The 19,751-nt window shown below is 40.2% G+C and overlaps 3 protein-coding genes and 1 non-coding gene across 7 annotated transcripts in view; all 4 read right to left on the minus strand.

Annotated features, from left to right (window-relative positions):
• Positions 1-6: 6 nt before the first annotated feature.
• Positions 7-3,563, minus strand: LOC144004935 (putative protein MSS51 homolog, mitochondrial). The gene is given in 9 exon segments (XM_077502655.1): positions 7-348; positions 414-507; positions 612-936; positions 938-1,176; positions 1,417-1,541; positions 1,624-1,770; positions 2,211-2,303; positions 2,602-2,694; positions 2,811-3,563. Coding segments are annotated over 7 exon segments (1,152 nt in total). The 5' UTR covers positions 2,228-2,303; positions 2,602-2,694; positions 2,811-3,563; the 3' UTR covers positions 7-143.
• A 382-nt stretch (positions 3,564-3,945) lies between these two features.
• Positions 3,946-4,017, minus strand: trnam-cau (transfer RNA methionine (anticodon CAU)). Its single transcript has one exon. It is a non-coding gene; the product is annotated as a tRNA-Met (tRNA).
• Positions 4,018-4,204: 187 nt separating this feature from the next.
• LOC144005117 (putative protein MSS51 homolog, mitochondrial) lies at positions 4,205-14,299 on the minus strand. 2 transcript variants are annotated; one of them, XM_077503056.1, is made up of 7 exons: positions 14,209-14,299; positions 13,712-13,858; positions 13,480-13,629; positions 11,333-11,457; positions 9,860-10,426; positions 4,697-4,790; positions 4,205-4,443 (listed from the first exon to the last, which is right to left on the minus strand). In XM_077503056.1, the coding sequence occupies exons 2-7, from the start codon at positions 13,846-13,848 to the stop codon at positions 4,245-4,247; spliced, it is 1,272 nt and encodes a 423-aa protein (XP_077359182.1). In that variant the 5' UTR covers positions 13,849-13,858; positions 14,209-14,299; the 3' UTR covers positions 4,205-4,244. The 2 variants fall into 2 exon arrangements, with proteins under 2 accessions (XP_077359182.1, XP_077359181.1); XM_077503055.1 differs by having other exon boundaries at positions 13,712-14,274.
• A 1,371-nt stretch (positions 14,300-15,670) lies between these two features.
• capn15 (calpain 15) overlaps positions 15,671-19,751 on the minus strand; it is a 37,282-nt gene continuing 33,201 nt past the window's right edge. For all 3 annotated transcript variants that reach the window (XM_077502490.1, XM_077502491.1, XM_077502489.1), the window contains exons 11-12: positions 19,269-19,447; positions 15,671-18,694 (exon numbers count right to left, since the gene is read on the minus strand). In XM_077502490.1, the coding sequence (XP_077358616.1) occupies positions 18,517-18,694; positions 19,269-19,447 (357 nt within the window). In that variant the 3' untranslated portion in view covers positions 15,671-18,516. The remainder of the gene's footprint in view (positions 18,695-19,268; positions 19,448-19,751) is intronic.

Raw genomic sequence — 19,751 nt, forward strand, 5'->3', positions numbered from 1 at the left:
AACAGCCATTTTTTAAGCCTCTTTTATTTAAGTATAAATAAGAATTTTAATGTTTTTAACCAAGAATTGAAAAACAAATGTGTTTAATTTTGAGAATATTTCTTTTTGAATGAAGTATGGAACTGCATGGACAGATCTGCCCATTAGGCCTCGTCTGGTTCCTCAAACTCTGCAGTCTCCAGTAAACCTCGAAAACAAAAGTAGTGTGAGTTCAAGTATACGGGCGGCTTGTTGGGACATGAGCCCACCACTTCTGGTTTGAGTGACGCGAAGGGGTTGGCGCCACTTCCCTTCATGTCCATCTCCAACTCCAGCAGGATCTGCAGCGAGTAGGTCATCTCCGCCTCGCTGTGGATGAAGAGGCGAGAAGCGTTAGCGGCTGTCCCAAGTCATGAGTTATTTCAAACGCTCACCTCAGAGTAGTGAAAATAGAATAAATCTCATAATCCCTCAGAAGCAGAAGTGTTGGAAGCCAACCGTGCTCCAAATCCTGACTGGCGTCAAACCCTGAACAGAAAAATAAAAAGTTTATGTTAGTGACTACTAGAGATGGGTAGAAGCGTGCTACATTTACATCAGTAACTTTTTGAAAAAGCTTGAAAAAAACTCACCAGGATGAAATCCGACCACCAGATCTGGCTTGGCTGCTTCCTCTTTCTCAACCACTTCCTCCCAGAACTGATGGTAGAGGCCTTGGTAGGCACTGATGTAGACATTTTGCCTTGGTCCAAAGGCTCTGAGTGGAGGCCTCATGATGGGCCCGTTCACCAGCTCCGGTCCTACCATGACTATTTCTATCCCCTGATGTCCAGGGAACATCTTGTTGAGCTCGTCATAGTCCGTCAACTTTGCCCCGAGAGTCTCGCTCTGGCCGGCTCCCAGCAGGTGGATGGTGAGAGGCTTGGAATGAGGGTCCAGGCCGAACAGCCTCATCCCCCCATGCGATGGTGAGCGGCCTGGAGAAGAACTCGCTGCAGACCCTCCACAGGGACCGCTTCAAGTCTTCGTCTTCAGGTCGAGGCCTCCCTGCGTCGCTCCACAGGGCCGTCATGTTCGCGCCGGTCAAGATGGGATCGAGGCGAGCGGTGAGATCACCCTGCATGGCGAGCCAGTCGTCCCAGTTCTTAATCTCGGACTCGGGCTTTGAACATTTGTCAGTTGGGAAGGGAAGATCTCCTGGAATCCAGTAGAGAAAATACAGGGTGTCCCAAAAGTCACAGCACGCTTATTTTTACTTTTCTAAATGAAGTTCATTTAAGTCTACTTTTTTTTAGTGAAAGGAGTTGAATCAGTATTCTATTTTTAAACAAGGAGCTGTATTTCTACTCAAATATGAAGCGTGCATGAGTCATTTCACCACTTCTGAACGTATCAACCAAATTGAACTTGCTACTTCCAGTTGAAAACGCCTCGTACCTTTGAACACAAGCCATTCCACCACTCTATCAATGGCAGCTAGACGCAGCTGTGAGCAGAACTTCTTGTGTTTGGGCCAGTCGCCCTTTTGACACTCCTTGCAGCAATAATAAGCATTCAAACATCTGCAAAGAACCACAATTGTTAGAAAAATATTGGAAAAATATCTGTCTACATTAGGTTTTTTTTTTTTTTTTTTTCGTTTACCTGGAACAGCGCTTTAGGCTTTGAGGGTCTGACAGCTGTTTTGAGCTCTTCTCACATTGCGCGCACACTTTAAACGACTCCTCCATTTTCTCAAACATCTCCTTTTGGGAACGGAAAGACATGGATTTATCTGTCTGTGGGGGCACTCTGGAAAAGGACAAAACACAATCGTATCAACCCCACAAGGGGCTTCATCTGCCTAATGCATTAAGTGGAATCTGCCACCAGCTGTTTAGTGTCTATTCCACCAGCTAAACAAAATCCTGCAGTGCCTCACAATCATCTTAAGACCAGTCATTGATGGCTGTGTTATTTGGTTACCACTAGCATTAGCTATTTTTAGCATGGGACATTTGTTTTTAAGGAGGGTAGACATTCAACCACATGACATTCTTCTAAGTAGTGTCAACGCAAACCAGGCAAATTACTGGAAATTATGGATAGTAAAGAGCTAGTAACAACATTGATAAAAATAAATAAATAAATAAATAAATCAAGCAAACGTAGCCAGCTTGTTGCAACTGCGCTTGCGCAAAACTGAAGGAAGGGAGGAATCCAAATTAAATGGCTATTGACGAGAAACGTACCTCACACTTTCCGTCATTTTGGAGTTTTTTTAGTAAGGGTGGTCACGACTCACGAGGCTCTTCTTTCTTCCACTCTTTTGACGCCAAGTTGGGCTAGAGGAACGTGAAAACACCTGTTGTCATCCATCTAGTCTGAACGGTTGACGATCTGTACACATGCTACAAACAAACACACCACACAAGGAACTGAAATCTTATAATAAAATCGCCGTGACTTATTAATACCACGAATGCAGCAAGACTGGCGTGATTTATTGAAAAATTGTACTTGTGATTTTGTTTTTCATTGCCCTTTTTGTCTTTTATTTGAAATAGAAATGCTATGTGTTCTATTGTTTGTTTGATTTAAAAAAAAAAAAAAAAAAAGTCTACAAATTCCATCAAAACCAACCTTCAACAGCTTGCACTGGCAGGTATGGGTGATCGGCTATCCAGTCATAGGTCAGTAGTTGACGCTGACACCGCATGAAGAAGGGAAAGTAACCTGAAACGAAAGGAGAGTCCAAATTTTCAAAATAAAACAGCAAATGACATGCCAGTAAAAGCCCAGACGAGACAACCTCACTGCGGTGTGACATTAATAACATTGTGATAGAATACCTTCGTTTGCTTTGTCTTTGCACCCTCGATTCGCCAGGGAGCCTGAAAAACAATGCAGCTGTATGGAGAGATAGCTTTTATGTAGGTTGGTTTCAAAGGGGGTCCCTTTGATTCCATTAACGTTTATTTCTTTGTTGCCTCAGAAGTTGAGGCAAGATAGCATAATTGCCTACTGTTCTCTAGTTCTACCATTATTTCAATGTTCTGATAAGATTGGGGAAACAACTACAAGGGAACGCAAAGTTGATGTTTTTTTTCCTACCATGTCACCTTAGGGGCTCCGTATTCAACTGGTGTTTTAACGGTCCCACTATGAGACTCGTGAGACTTTAGCATTGCTAACGTGTGAACGAAAGAGTCATGCTGCTTTAATTTGGCGACCTCTTGTGGTCAACGGCTCCGTAATGACTCACACGGCTCCCCTCTCTACTCTCCTCTTGATTCCTCATTGCTTCGTTCATTCTCTTTCCGTCTAGCCGAGGCGTCGCCATTTGTTGTCCCGTCCACTTAAAAAAGAAAGAAAGTACGTCATGGTAGCAAACGCAGCTTGTTTGTACTCTTGCAACTGCGCACGCGCGAACCTGGACATTACAAGACGTTAAAACAAACACGTTAAATAGTTATTAAAGTCAAACGTACTATACAACAAAGTCCAAATGGTATCATTCATATATCATGTATGGTGTAATATTTTTGGGATAATATCGTTAATAATATTGTTTACAGAAGACTATGAAGTTCTGTACTTTACATCAGTTTCAATCGAAGACCGCGTACTTACCTGTTGTGACCAGTAGAGGGCAGTGTCATGTCGAGAATAATTACACCAGCCGGCCAATTATGAACACAAAGATACACCTGTTTGTTCGTTTTTGTGACATATTTCGATGTACAGTACGAAGTCAGAAAGGTAGACATTTAATTGAATTCAATTTCTTTAAATAAATTGTAGTTTGGCGTTTGGTAAAAGGATGTTTTAGAAAAAAAACACACACACACACATACCTATTTGTTAGCTTCTGTAACGTTATTTCGAGGGACGACGTCAAATAGGTAGACATTTCGTTTTGTTTTTTTTTAATATAATTTGTAGTTTGGCGGTTGGGAGAAGGCTGTTAAAAAAATAAAAGTTGTCTAGCAGAGGATGGTTTCGATCCATCGACCTCTGGGTTATGGGCCCAGCACGCTTCCGCTGCGCCACTCTGCTTGCTTTCAGAATGGTGCATTTTTTTGTATATATAAAATAAAAATTCAAGTGGAAGGAGCAACCAATATACATTACGTCATTTTAAGAACAAAATGTGCATAATTTTTGGGAAATATTTATTATCATACTTTTAATATAAAACTGTGAAGGAAAAAAGTACTCCATCCAATCCATCCTGTTTAAAAAAAAAAAAAAAAAATTCGCCAGATGCAGTAATAAGCAATCGTTTAGTTGGCCTCCTCAAAGTCTTCCCTTGGCATCAGTCCTTGGAAAGCGACGTAGTGAGAGTTACAGTACACGGCAGGTTTGTTGGGGCAGGCTTGCACCTGCTCTGGTTTCTGCGACGTGAACGGATTGGCCCCACTGTCCTTGATGTCCATCTCCAACTCCAGAAGGATCTGCAGCGAATACTTCAGCTCCATGTCGCTGTCGGAACCAACAGAACTAATGACGTCTCCATATTGTATACACGGTGCACTAATTGGAGATTTTCTCCATCAACAGCTGGTATCGATGCAAAAAGCAGGACATTGCACTGCCAGTGAATGCCACAAGAGGGCTGCAGTGTCATTGTGGAATGGTTTAAAAATACCTTTGACCTTTCTTCCTCATGTTGACGATAAATAACAACACCCAACTACGACAAACTATTATAATTTGTCATAACAACATGACTGACCTGTATACTGTGAAGTAAGAAGGGATGTTGTAGTCTCGGAGCAAGAGCAAGGTGGGGAGCCAACCCTCCACAAGACCCTGGTTGGCGTGGAAACCTGGCAAGGGGGTGACTAATTAGCTCATGAAGAAAAGGGTAAAAATAATGAGTGTCGAAGAGTTCACAGATGTGATGCTTGATTAGTGTGCAAGATATTTTTGTTAGGATTATCCTCCCTCACAAATTTGTTTTTTTTTCCCATTCGCTACCTGCACATACAGTGGGGATTTAGTAGACTTAATCCACCTCTTAATACCGCCATTATCACGTTGCCATATATAGAGCTCATTTTTGTTCCACATAGTAGGAATAACGTTATTCTTTGTTTGTGTCTGCATGACTGTATTATACTGCCCCCTGGTGGCCAAGACAGGCACATCAGAAGGAGCAGCACAATGAATTGGATTGTAGCATGAAATCCTGATACTCAACCTGTTAAATTCTTTAAAAAAAAGTTTTGTTATGAAACAATATTAGAATTTGGGTTGTAAATAATATAGATTAGGCAGAGCACTTTTTTTTTCCTCCAGCAGGTGCAAATCCACAGTGACCTCCCGACACTCACGTGTTGACAAGCGAGAGCCGAAATCCATCTTCGACCTGCCGGATAATCCGGCATCCTCACATTAGCCGCCAGTTGGCACTTCAGCCCTGACGCTGATTTATCCGTCCGAGCGTGGTCTGAATAGCTCGCCCCTTCAACCGGGCCTCCGAGCTCGGAGCCACCGTGGAGAAATCAAAGGCGTTAAATCCAACCCCTGCTTATCTGTCCCCGAGCCGGCTTCTACGGCCCCACCCAGATCGATCGGGTCTTAGGTTATTGGCGGATGTCGGCTGACAGCGGCGGGCCAAAACAAAAACGACGCGCGGCGAGGAAATATGAGCACAGCTCAGTTCGGCTTCATCCGTTTCGCCACGCCGCAGGTTAGCGCTTCTCATCAAGATAAAACATTAAACAAGGATTTAATGTTTGAACCCTCGGGGAAAGATGAAGCGCAAATCGCTGCAGTCTGGCTATTAATTGCAATAATCGTGTGGCACTAATGAGAATTTGGCCTTTATGCAGGATAAAGATTTTGATTAGCCCCAAGGAATATCTCTGCGAGATTCTCTGATACAATTAGGACTAATTAAAACAGGAGAGTCGAGTGCGGTTTTGTTTGTAAAGTGATGCAGCAACAAAACCACCAAGGAACTGGACAAGGTTTGAACTTTTCAGGGTCATATCTAATGCGTTTGTGCTTGAAGAGACTATTTAGTCGTTAGGATGACTCAGCATGTATAACAGAAGACACAAATTGATCATCACTGTCAGGCAGAAACCTCACATGACCAAATATGGTCAATGTAATATTTTCTCACAAATCAATACTATGATAAATCCACAATAATCTAAGATAAAACTACTCAAGACATAAACTGATGGGTTTTTTTCAATGAGAAAGTAGTTTCTTTTTGTACGGTCACTGAAACACAATATTCAAACTGGTGTCTTCTTCACAGTAAGCAGTTTAGTGCATTTTTTTTTAAAACAAATACAAATGTCTTAAATATGTTTTGAAATGTTAAAATTGAAGATATAATATACATTTTTCAAGGAAACGTGTGCAAAAGTGAGTCTTACACAAGTAAAAGTAAGCTGACGAGTCTTCTTCGCCCGAAGACTTTCGTTCATTTCCCCGCCACTCTTATGAGGCGCTCCCCCTAGTGGCTCGTCAAGTAATTGCTCAATAAGTAATTAACAATGGAAAAGTTATAGTGGCTGTATATTAACTAAAAATATCGCGAAACTTGTGTAGGCGTATCGATAATCTATCAGGAGACAAAGTATCACGATTTATCGCGATATCGATATATCGTCACACTCCTACGAGATAACATATCTAATAATTTTCAAAGGCACTTCAAATGTGTCGTGCAACATTATGTTGCTTCAAGATTGAAAGTCTGGATGTTTTTTTTTTTTTTTTTTTTTTTTTTAAATGATCATATTAAAATAATAAAATAAAATATAATAATAGTTAGGTTACTGTAATGCTTTTGTGCAGAATAAATTCATTTATTTCTGCCTATTAAAATGCTTAGTCATCCTTTTGTTAAATACATCAGAGGGCTCTACGACCTTTGAAAAAGACCATTGTTTACATTTGTAAAGGCCATATATTTCACATTTTATTTAATATTCTTTATAACCAATAATTACTAAAATATTTACAATAGCTTAGTGATGGCAAAGCACTTTAAAAATGAAGCTCCTCCCTTCCAACATAGTTCCTTTGCACCAAGATTTCGCAAGTTGGCGGCAAAGTTATATTTTATACTAGATATTGCTTTCACGATGTGATGAGTTTTTCAACAAATAACCAAGAATAGATTCTAAAAAAAAAAAACGTCGAACCGCAATTATGCAGGGATTTGATTGATTTACTTGAACATATAAAAATAATAGAAATATACATTTAGAATATAAAAGAAACACGAAGAAATGCCCCAACTAGCTTAATGCTAACACATAATGTAAAACTCAATAGATGTGCTAATGATTAGCTTCATTAGTTGCAGTGTTGTAAACTTTTAGGCTATATTCTTTGCAAATATATATATATATATATTATTGTATTTTTTTTTTCTTTCCCCATGATCTTTCCTTTGCCACTTTCGCCATAAATCTCCATCCGTCTTTCAATACGCATTCACCTTCCCTGATTATTTATCTACTTTGTCACCCGTCCCGGTGCTATCCAACCGTGTCATAACGTTGTCGTGGGCCAGCTGATACGCAACCAGCTTCTCTCGGGGGCAGTTTACTCGCCGCGTGACGGCTCGTTGTATATTTAGCACACGGTGATAAGTGAGCCGCTGCGGGTGGAGGTCACGGTTGCGGCCGGGGTCGGGCTTTAACTGCTGCTTGGTGGGTTGAAGGGTCGCACATCAGACTCGCGGTGCAAGATCATATAGGAGGCGTCAGCATATAGTGCCACTTTTATGAGCTGGCACTATGCGGGCGTCCATCGCGCTATATTTCCCGAATCGTAAACATTGTTTATCATTTATATGATTTAATACACTTACATGACACCATTTTAGACTCCTTCATGTACTTTTAAGGCGCAAGTGCCCCTGCGTGGATCAGAAAGTGGGGAACGAGTCTCCACCCTTTCAGAAGGTCAGCTAGCGGACGTTACGATGCCAGCCAGTAAAAGTGTATTCCCAGCTGCTCCCATTAATCACCAACAATCTCCAATAAAAGCCAGGGGCTAATGAACAGAGCCGTTCTAGCGAGTTAAATGCCTAATTTGCTGTGTTCTCTGAAAGATGGGAGGATAATTGGAAAGAAGATATTGTTTTTGACCTCTTCTATTTTTATCAAGGTGAAAATTTCATTTTTTATTGTTTTAAACGATGCACAGTAGGGATGTAACAATATCCAAATGTCACGATACGATAATTATCACGATATGAAGCTCACGATACGATAATTATCACGATATAGAGGGGAGGTTGGCGATATTTAAAAAAGGTCACAATATTGTAAAAAAAAAAAAAGAGCTCATACTTTAAAAAAAAAAGCACAAAATTGTGTTTTTGTACATAACAGCAATGTTATGTTATTATTATCATTATTATGTTATGTTGTTAATGCACGCACACTTTGAGTTGGTCCACATATTGACTTGCTTCACAGGCATCTTTACGTTCCCCTTCATCTGACAATTAGTATAGATTTTCAACATAGAAGGGCCAAAACATCCACAATGAAAATTAAATTGCACTAAAAAACTAGCCACCAGAAGGTGCTAGACTGCACAAATGGAAATCAACCTGACTTTTTTTAACAGATGTGTTGCATTTAAATGTCGTGAACATGACGACGACGATATTGTGAAGTTTTAAGATCACGCGTTTACATCCCTAATGTACGGTGGCACCTTGAGATACAAGTGTCCTGACTGTTAGATTTGAGCGCTGTATGTTGGCAGTGAACTCAAAGTATGCCAATCCCAGTTGAAAATTTACTGTCACATTGTCCATAAACCGCCGTTTATTTAAAACAGCCACATGGCTTAGCTTTGACGTCTGCTAGCTTAACTCATTTGCTCCCAATAACGTGTAAATACGTTTTTTAATGTTTTAAGTGTCCCTTATTTATACGTTTTTTTTTGTTTTTTGTTTTTTTTATGCTAGAGCATACAGAAGGCTTTGATGCAGCCTCTCAACTGCAAAGAACGATTGCAGCAATGGTAGTTATTACACAAACGGCCAGCAGGTGGCAGCAGAGCAAAGGAGATCAACCAGGGCCATCTAGAAAAAAAAAGCTAAATTACTTAGAATTTTAAATAGATTTGTGATAACTGATTAAACTTAGCTCTCTTCTAATGCTAATTGCTGCAAAACGGAAACAGATAGAAACATACTTTTTTTTTAATCTTTCTTTTGATAGGTTCCATGCTTTTATAGCAATAGAACACAATATTCTGTGGGCCTTGCAAAATCAGTCAAAATCCAGTAAAACAGCCGGGAGCGAACGGGATTGCTTCTGTGAAAATGGCTGGGAGTGAATGAGTTAATGCTAAAGCTAAATGGTAAATTTCTTTAACCATTTAAATACTTAAAAATATATTTTTAATTCTATTTTTAAGGCATCTTTTTTTATTTTATTTTAAAAGGAATTTTTGGGAATTTATTATTATTATTATTATTATTATTATTATGATGATGAACAAATCCCCCAAAAAAGGAAAAATTATAATTGATAAACATTCATTATACATTTTTCACATAAAACAGACAACTGAGGGGGAGGGTCCAAAAAAAAAAGACAAAATATTGGAACAAAAAATGAAGAAATAAAAATGCAAATGTGTGAATCCGCTGGTGATTGACTGTAGTTTTGGGTTGTAATATCACCAACCACCACTAGATGGCAGACATGGCTTAGTTGTGCTTACTGCAATGTGAGTAGGCCAAATAATATTTTGTAGATTTCTAATGATATGCAGGACCAATATAGCACCTGAATAATATTAAAATGATCCTATCTAGTTCAACGCTGCAAAGAGCAGCACAATGACGACTCAATTAATGCCATGTGGAAAAAACAACACAACAATTGGTGAGTTGACCTACCAGGGTGAAATCCGACCACCAGGTCTGGTTTGGCTGCTTCTTCCTTCTCGATCACGTCCTCCCAAAACTGATGGTAGAGGCCCTTATAGGCGCTGATGTAAACCCTATTCCTGGGCCCAAAGGCCGTGAGAGGGGGTCTCATGATGGGGCCCGCCACCACCTCCGGTCCCACCATGACCACCTCAATACCGCTGTGCCCCGGGAACATGTTATTGAGCTCGTCAAAGTCCGTCAGCCTGGCCCCCATGGTCTCATTGTGGGACGCCCCCGCTATGTGGATGGTAAGCGGTTTAGCGTGAGGGTCCAGCTGGTAGCGTCTCACGGCCGAGCCCACCGTGAGTACTCTGGAGAGGAACTCGCTCTGAACGCGCCACACGGACTGCCGCAGGTCGCCATCGTCCGGCCTGGGCCTGCCGGCGTTCCTCCACAGGGCCTCCATGTTGCCGCAGGTCAGGATGGCGTCCAGGCGTGATGTGAGGTGGTCTTCCTGCAGGGCAAGCCAGTCCTGCCAGGTTTTCACCTCAGCAGCTGGCTTGGACCACTTCTCGGAAGGAAGTGGAAGGTCACCTGTGGGCGGGGAGGATTTGAAATATGCATTTGATTTTTATGTGCTGCTCATGTGTGAATAAAATAAAATAATATGCATTGCATTCTATTGTATTCTCATTAATAATTTTCTATATCAAATTTATGAACTATAAATCCTTTTAAACTGTATTAAATTTTTGTGAAAAAGTGACAAATATTACTGCATGTTACTGAATCAAGTTGTGAAACTCTTCTTTGTGCGCGTCTCCATGTCAGTATTATACTGCCCCCGATGGGCAAATCTTGCACAGCACAAGCAGCAGCACAATGTCCATTGAGTTGAAGCAAAAAAAAAACCAAACAAAAAAAAACATTTAAAACTATTTAATTGTTTAAATTTTATTTAATGTCATTACTGTATCTTTTTAGATTGTACTTTATATTAGAATGTTATTTTTCTTGTTAAACAAAAACAACACATTCCAAGCATTTGTATTGATTCTTTTTTTGAGAGGGTGAGATGGAATAATTGAATTCCCATTCATTTCAATGGAGAAACATGATTTGAGATTGACGTTTTTCTTCAATAAAAAAAAAAAAAATACAAGTTGGCGGCCATTTTGCCATTTTGCATCTATTGAAAATGGTGTCACAGTTGCTCAGGTCTCAGGTAACAACCAATCACGGTTCAACTCGTGACCGTCACATGAACAAGCTCAGAAAACAGGCGAGCCATCATTGGTCGTTTCCTGAGCAACTGTGATGTCATTTTCATGGCAAAATGGCTGCACCCTGAGATGGATTAAATAAAAAAAAAAAAACAACAACAACAATTTTGCAAGTCTTTACATTGTCTACTGATATTTGGTTGATGTAGCTCAGCATTAAAATAATCTGCCTCATCAAAGTGCTTTTCTATGGATTGATTTCTTGACACAAACTCACCGGTGAACGTCAGCCACTCAACCAGCCTGTCGATGGCCACCAGACGCAACATCTTGCAGAACTTTTTGTGCTGAGGCCAGTTCTTTACCTGACAATCCTTGGAGCAGTAGTAAACGTTTAAACACCTGTCGCAAGTCCGATGGGGGCAGAGGAAGACAGAAGAACTCTTAGAAATAATAATAATAATAATAATTACATTCTATATAAATAATAAAAACAAAACATGAGAATAAATTATTAACGTGTTAATAAAATAATTTCACAAATTTTACATACAAATTTCATATTTGTTTTTTTAAAAACTTATGTATGGCAGTTTTCAAAATAAAACCTGTCCTTATGTGAATAAATGCCACCTCGGTTCGGAATTCTGCTAAAAAAAAATAAATGCAAAACAATACCCTGGAATCTGGTGGTCAACTCAGACCTGCCATAAAAACCCTTATGGATGCTTTGCATGACATACCCAATATACAGCACAGTATAATAAAACTAATAGCTGACCACAATTTTGTTTGTGGTAGGAAAACACCGTCCTTGACACAAAATGAAGACCGTGGTGATGTAATGTGTTGGTCTGACAGGGGGACTACATTATTTTTATGTCCTTGAAGGTTAACTATTAGCATAAAAAATCAATGAAAAAGAGGCTTATTAGTGTGACTCAAAAGAAGCTTGGGTTATACTTTTATAACTGCATAAATGTGAAGGGAATAAGAAATAAAATGGCAGGTTGAGAAGTCATGTTGTTGCAATGATGGACAAGGAAGTTTTATTGCATGTTGGTGAATCAGCATTAAACATCAGCTGCTACCAATTATTACAACGGAGAGAGGCAGAAGCAGCTGAGAATTTTCAGGGCGTGTACAGTGTATGTGTGTGCGTGAGTGGCACTTGTAGGGGTTTACGTGCTCGTCTAAAGACCAATACAGTTGGGAGAGCTTTTCTAATTAGCAACAGGAGTTGAATTACCGACTTGGAAAAGGCTTTTAAAACAAGAGCAAACGTGTGAATAATAGACCAAACGATAATACCATAACTGAATTTAAAACTAATCTTACATTAATCTTAAAATAGATGATTAGGGATTAATAGGTACTTGTGATCATACAGCAGCATTGAGCTACTTTGCGTGCAATAACGTTTGTATCAATAAACGAAAAGGTAACATTAGCATTGATGCTAACAACATGAAAGTGTTCTGGCTGAAACACCAATAATAAAAAGCCACTAAAAAGGTCATTAGGCATTAAGCTATTAGCTTCTTAGTGAGCAAAACATATTAATATAAGTACACACTAAAAAAAAAAGCAATGTTAGCATTGATGCTAACTATAGCGCAACATGAGAGGTGTTCTGGCTGGTCCACCAATATTACAGAACAATAGAGATTACTTGATATTTGCTTCTTAGTGTAACATTAAATTAGTATGAGTAATATACACATTTATGAAAAGCCACATTGTCATTGATGCTAAGGCTAACTCTACAATGAGAGTTGTCCTGGCTGGCTTGCGAACATTCCAATAGACTAAAATAGATAATGGATGATTATTAGGTACTTATTAGCTTCTTAATGTGAAATAAAACTTATATGAGTAGCACACACGACTCTGAAAAGTAGCAATAGCACTTATGCTAGGGCTAACACAACAATAGTGGTGGCCTGGCTGGTATATCGGTCATTATACTTGACTAAAGTAGATGATTAGGTTACTAGGTAAACATTATCATGCTATATTATTAGCTACTTAGAGTGTAATAAAGTTTGTATGAGGAGTACGCGCAACTCTGAAAAGTAACATTAGCGTTGATGCTAGGCCAAACGCAACACGAGAGGTGTCATTGCAACGCATGGCGTCCAAATTTATCATTTGATGCTGTCAGATTACCGCATTATCTTGCTTTAAATCGTCGTCATAAAAAGTAGGCTGCAAAGTATATTATGGGATGTTTTGACATTAGAGGCATCCGTAAGCGTGTTTTATGAGCTGCCAAGTTCCATGGAGATGATTCACAGTCAGAAGGTCTTAGTTATATTTACACCTGGACATCGGCCGGCCATGTTTTCTTCTTATGTTTTTGTACAATGCAGGGCGATTTTTCTTGGGGATTGGAGTGATGGCATTGTTTAATACTGGACTCACTTGACACAGCGCTTCAGCGTGTTTCCCTCGCCGACATGTTCTGGAAGTTTGTTGCAGCCGGTGCAGAATTTGAAGGTCTCCTCCATCTTCTGGAACATTTCCTTGTAGTTACGGAATGCAATTCCTTTGGTTTTGCCCTCCAAGGCAGCCCTAAGAAGTCAATGGAAATTGATTGAATCGAGGGGGAATAATATGTTGTTTACAAACAAAAAACGGGGTAATAAAGTCCTACCTGTATTGCCCGTAGTCATTCAAGTTGAGCTTATTTAGGATCACCTTGGAGAGACCCGGGACGTTGGCGTCCAGCGAGTAGAAGCCGGACTGGTCAGAGAAGACGCTGTCGTTGCCTGGTGTGATCTGGGACGCCATGATTGGAAACCTTTTTCAAAATAGAAAAGTGGACATCATTATAAATACATTACATAAAAAATCAAATTAATTCTCAATTTAAATATACATTTTTTTCTACAGCCACACAACCACTTCTAGCTGATATTTAAAAATGAAGTATTTCCTCCCAGATGAATGCACATTATCAGTTATGCTGAGTCACAAGAGGCACACTTTGCCCTTAGCATTTGAGCATAAAAACAGTCACGACTCATCTAATTAAGATGCGCCATATCAACAGACAAGCAGTCCTTGCACTATTTCACCCGAGCCTTATCGCATTTTCAGCTGTCCAGCCGGAGATGTGTCAAAGCAGTGGAGAAAAATTTTCTGTCATACCTCCCGGTTGCAGCCAATTTCTTCCGAAGGTCTTGCTTTCTCTTCTTTAGTTGAGGATTGCAATGACTGACAGCTCCTCATGCGGGGTGTCATCCTATCATGTAACCCTGGGGGGGGTCTAAAGTGGGAGTGCAGATGATGTGGGGAGGGAGAGGGTACGGAGCCTCTCTGGTGTCAGGATCTGAATTTTAATTTTTGCTAATCTGTTCCCACAGTTTAGTAAACTGTACCCACAGTTTAACAATCTGTACCAACAGTTTAGTCATCTGTACCCACACTTTAGTAATCTGTACCCACAGTTTAACAATCTGTACCCACAGTTTAGTAATCTGTACCCACAGTTTGGTAACCTGTACACACATTTTAGTAAACCGTACCCACGGTTTAGCACTTCTGTGGCGTTACGGAATACGCATGCGCACGCAAAGTTCGAGTGGTTGCTTGACAGCAGTATTAGCACACGATACACTTACGGTATTGATTCTCTCTGGAGCGACTGTGAACGTCTTCAGGGAGGAGTGGGTGATTGCTGCTAAAATCTCCAGTTTAAGATGAAAAGAAGCAGCCGTTCGCTGCTAATACTGCTGTCAAGCAACCACTCGAACATTGCGTGCGCATGCGTATTACATAATGCCAGAGAAGTGCTAAACCGTGGGTACGGTTTAGGTACAGATTAGTAAACTGTGGGTACGGTTTAATAAACTGTGTGTACAGATTACTAAACTGTGGGTACAGATTACTAAACTGTGGGTACAGATTGTTAAACTGTGGGTACAGATTACTAAACTGTGGGTACAGATTACTAAACTGTGGGTACAGATTACTAAACTGCGGGTACAGATTGTTAAACTGTGGGTGCAGATTACTAAACTGTGGGTGCAGATTACTAAACTGTGGGTACAGATGACTAAACTGTGGGTACAGATTGCTAATCTGTGGGTACAGATTGCTAATCTGTGGGTACAGATTGCTAATCTGTGGGTACAGATTACTAAACTGTGGGTACAGATTACTAATCTGTGGGTACAGATCAGCAAAAAAAAAAAAAAAAATTCAGACCCTGACACCAGAGGATAAAAGGGGTAAGTAAAAGGGGAAAGTGGGAGGTAACGTTTTTAAAAAGGATATGACAAAAATGTTCTTGTTGCCATTTTCTATTACCAACATGTTCTTTATTTTGTCCAGAGGAACTATGTTGAAGTGAGCCGAGGAGCTTCATGTAGTGCTTTGGCGCCTTATTAGTCAATTGTCATGGAACTTAATTGAAATGCATTATGTGGCGCTTTATTTCTTTCTATTTCTTTCTTGTTGCCAAGGAACTAAGTCGAAGTACGTCGAGGAGCTTCATGTAGTGCTTTGGCGCCATCTCAGTGCGTTGAGGAGCTACATGTGGTGCTTTTCCGCCCTCTTCTTACTGCGGAACTATGTCGAAGTGAGGTGACAAAAACAAAAACGCTTGTGCTTAATTTAAAAAAAGAACTTTTATTTGGTCCACTGGAACCTGAGATTGAAATATTAAAACATACATATTATACACATATTCACACCCCAACCCCCCCGAAAAGAATTGCTAAAGTATTATATCACATTTGTCAGCATTAGGCTCCTGTTTGTTGGTTTTACTACTTGTTTAAAAATTATTTAGTTTACTTTGTTTTTTAAAATACAACACAGTTTGTGTGTAAAACTTTTGCACCTGTACAATTTCAAAGGACGGGTTTTGTCTGTAGTTGTAGCCTCAACAACGTAGCAGCAGGGGGCGCCACTGAAACATGGATAAAGATGGGGGAGGACTGAGGGACACCAGCAAGAGCCCAAGTGACAATAAGACTGGGTTAAAAAAACAAAAAAACAAGTACAAAGTGACTCACTGTGGCCTCGCACCATCACATTCTTTCTCAGTGACAAATCATTCGACAAGCCTACAAATTGATCCAAATAAATTAAACTGCACAGCTGCTCAGTGCAAATATCTAACAGTGGTCATTGTACACTTGGATGTTTCTTTTGGAGGGTGGGGACATATTTACAGCTGCTTTACATCACAGAAACATTTACAAAGTGTTTTAAAAGATCAAACTACGCCTGGAAGAAAATGGCTAAAATGTAAAACCTAATCTGCGTGTGTCATTTGCATTCAAATGAGCCACAGTCAACCAATTCAGAGCTTTGTGGCTTTCAAGTAATAATAATAAAAAAAATAAACCCGTCCGAATGCTGTCATTTGACTGTAGAGAGTTCATCTCAATGGCAAGGTATCATGGTAAAAAAGATCGGTTCAAGTACTCAAGTACAAGTAAAAGCTCTGCTGGGACAATTTTACAGGATTGCAAGGGTTTCCGCACAATTTGTCATCGGGCTCTTGGGCCCCCCGATTCTCACGCTTTGGTAAACAAAGGCTGCAAAAGTAAACTTCATCGGCTCCCCTCTCGAGAGACTCTCCGACGTCGGCTGGCTGGCTGTCCAAACAGCTGCTCTGGGACTTTCTTCAAATACTCAAAAACTGTCAAAATGAGACTAATAAGACAAATATCGGGGTGACCTTCCGAGCGGAGGATGCGAAATTAATTCACTTGGTTCAGAGCGAGAGGGAGTTGGGAATTAAAATAACTGCGGAACAAGAAAGAGAATCCTGTCGCCTTTAGCATTTATACTGCACCAATATGGAGACGAGTGAATTCATTAAGGAATGGAGTGTGACAAAAGTATTAGGACAAACCTTTCATTAAATCAATCTAGAGTTTGGCTGGCGAAAAAACATCTAAAAACCTGCTTTTAGGCTTTTCCCCATTAGGTGTCCCAATACTTTAGCAAATATCTAATTGTACTCACAAAGAGTGAACAGTTCATTAATCGTTTCAAAATGGTTGTACGTTTCGGTGGAAGGAACCATTTTGTTTTTTGGAGGCTTCAATGCAGTCACGGTTGGTACAAACTTCTCCCCTTTTGTGATATTTTTCAGTTGCTGCAGCTCGGTAGAGATACTAAACAAAATGTGCTACTAGCGGAGATAATGTTTCCAGTATGACATCACTTTGACGTAAGCGCTACCCATAACTCTTTGACAAATTCAAGACGTTAATATATTATAAAAACACTGTCTTGAAATGACCGTTAGCAACCAGCTATGAGCGTTAGCGTGCCTACAATTGGTGAAAGTCGAGCTAGCTAGCTAACCAGCATGGCGAGCTAACCAGCATAGCTAACAGGTTGTTTCTGCAGGAGAAATAAATACTTTTACTGTTTTTCTGTTTTGATTTTTTTGGGGGGGGTGGGGTAACTTAATTTTCTTTCACTAATGCAGCTAAGGGAGCACATTCATTTCAAAACAATACATTGAACTGTAATTCCAATTCTGATATTTTTGCTTACAATTTTCACTGAATCTGAAATGTCCAGTTATCTCAAAAACTGCATCGCGGGAGGGAAACCCTGCTCTCGTGTATACATCAACATTTACAACAGTGTGAAAAAAAAAAAAAAGATTAATTTTGAAAGCATAAAAGCCATCATAGTGCTCCTGGCTGTGAAGTGATAGCAGTGTCAGCTATCTCTTACAGAAATTACCCACCTTTGATCATTCTGTTAAAAAAAAATATCTAATCGAGTGAGTGAACACCTGCAAATTAAAAATATGCTAAAAATGAACACCCAGCCCAAAATATTGCCTACAAATGCCACAAGATGCCAACAAAGCACTTTCTTCCTTTTAGACGAGACTTAAATGAAGCTCCTACCCTTATGTCAATGTACTTCCAAAAAAAATCCAAGAATAGGCAAATTTGCCAATAAGCGGGGGTTCGCTGTATTGGTGCAAGTGACACGTTTGGTCCTGAGTTAGAGACACTTTCCTAAGACCTTTTAAAATGCAACACAAACGTTTATGGATGAAACATGTAAGACCGTACCTGTATGGTCAAAATTAAAAAATAAAGTAAAAAAAAAAACAAAAAACAGAAGTAGTTTTGGCTCAATGGGTACCTTATTGTCGGTGGGGTGAGATACAGTAAATGTCCCCCAGCACTCCCCCCCTTTGTTGTTTTACCGAGTGGGCGGAAAATGGAGGGACGAAGTCTTGCGAATGGCTCAGTAGTTAACAGCACTGGGAATCCACATACAGCGCTTGTACCGCATTTTCGCACAGCTGAGCGAGTCCGCCCTCGTTCATCCTGAGGGGCCAGAAGAAAGCTTCAGTGTTGACGAATACATTCAGATGCGCCGTTACCCCACATCTTTGTCCGCGTTTCCAGCGCCGCACGTGCCGCTCGTCCAGCGCTCCAGTGGTGTGACCGTTTGTTTGGACGGTGGTCATAGCGGCCTGGGCCGGTGCAGGCCGTCGATGTCTGGGGTGAGCTGGGGGCTGTGGGCGGCTTTGGTGGGCGTCCAGTCGCCCAGGGAGGCCTGAGCGGCTTTGCGGTGAGCCAGACGGTGCGTGATGGAGAAGCCGGCGTTTCCTTCCAGCTGGGAGAGGACCACCAGAACTTGCCTGAAGGGGGAGACAGAGAGCCCACAACAGGAGGATGAAGATTGTCTTAGAATTCAGGAAATAGACATTTTTAAAGTACGAGTGAGTAAGAACATTGTAAAATAATACGGTGAGGTTGATAAAAGAAGAAGAAAAAAAAAACATGACACTTTACAGTTGCCTTTTATATGGGTCATAACTCTCGAAGCGAACATGTCATACAACATGCGTCGGTCCAAGTGAATCATTTGCAGGCGTACATGCAGCCTAAATTCTGGAAGATTAATGAGCTGTCAGAGCTCCACTGTGCTCATTTTTGTCTTAAAACATTTCTTCTTCAGCTAACAAAATAAAAAATAAAAATATTCATAATATAAAATAAAAATGCTTTTAAAAATGGAAAACTGAAACGAACTAATCTTACTGTAAAATAAATAAATAAATAAAAATAAATAAATAAATAAAAAATCTAAAACTAATACTAAAACTAATAATAATAAAAAAAAAACTGCTCTAAAACTAATGAAAATGAACTGAATTACAAAAATTTAAATGAAATAAAAACTCACTATAAACCAAAAAAACAAACAAATACCGGTGTAAAGGCGGTACGCTGTCGATGGTCTTGAGGCTGCCGCGAGTGGACACCACGTTGAAGCTGTCTGTGCAGTCGCAGGAGACGTGGAGGTAGTACTTGGGGTGACGGTTTTCCACCACCACGATGAGCCCCGCCCAGCCGTGCGTCAAATAGTAGCACGTCATGCCCTCGCGGCCCTGATATGACAAAAAAATAAAATTGTGCCAGTGTAAAGATTAGAATTTTCAAATATCTAAAATAACATATCTTTCACATATGTCAAATATTCAAAAGAAGAAGAAAAAAAGCTATCCTATAGGTTTCTCATGCGCTAACATCCATTATTACTGTCCCAGAAAATATTCGAATACAACCAATTACTGGCATGCATGTAGTGCCTGACACACTCCAGAGAGATCGGCCCACCTGCTGTGTCGAGAGCAGAATGATCTAACAAAAATATGATAGATTTTTTCTAAAGCGCTGTCATAAAAAAAAAGA

This window comes from Festucalex cinctus, chromosome 17 (genome assembly GCF_051991245.1).
Source record: "Festucalex cinctus isolate MCC-2025b chromosome 17, RoL_Fcin_1.0, whole genome shotgun sequence".
Lineage (NCBI taxonomy): Eukaryota > Metazoa > Chordata > Actinopteri > Syngnathiformes > Syngnathidae > Festucalex > Festucalex cinctus.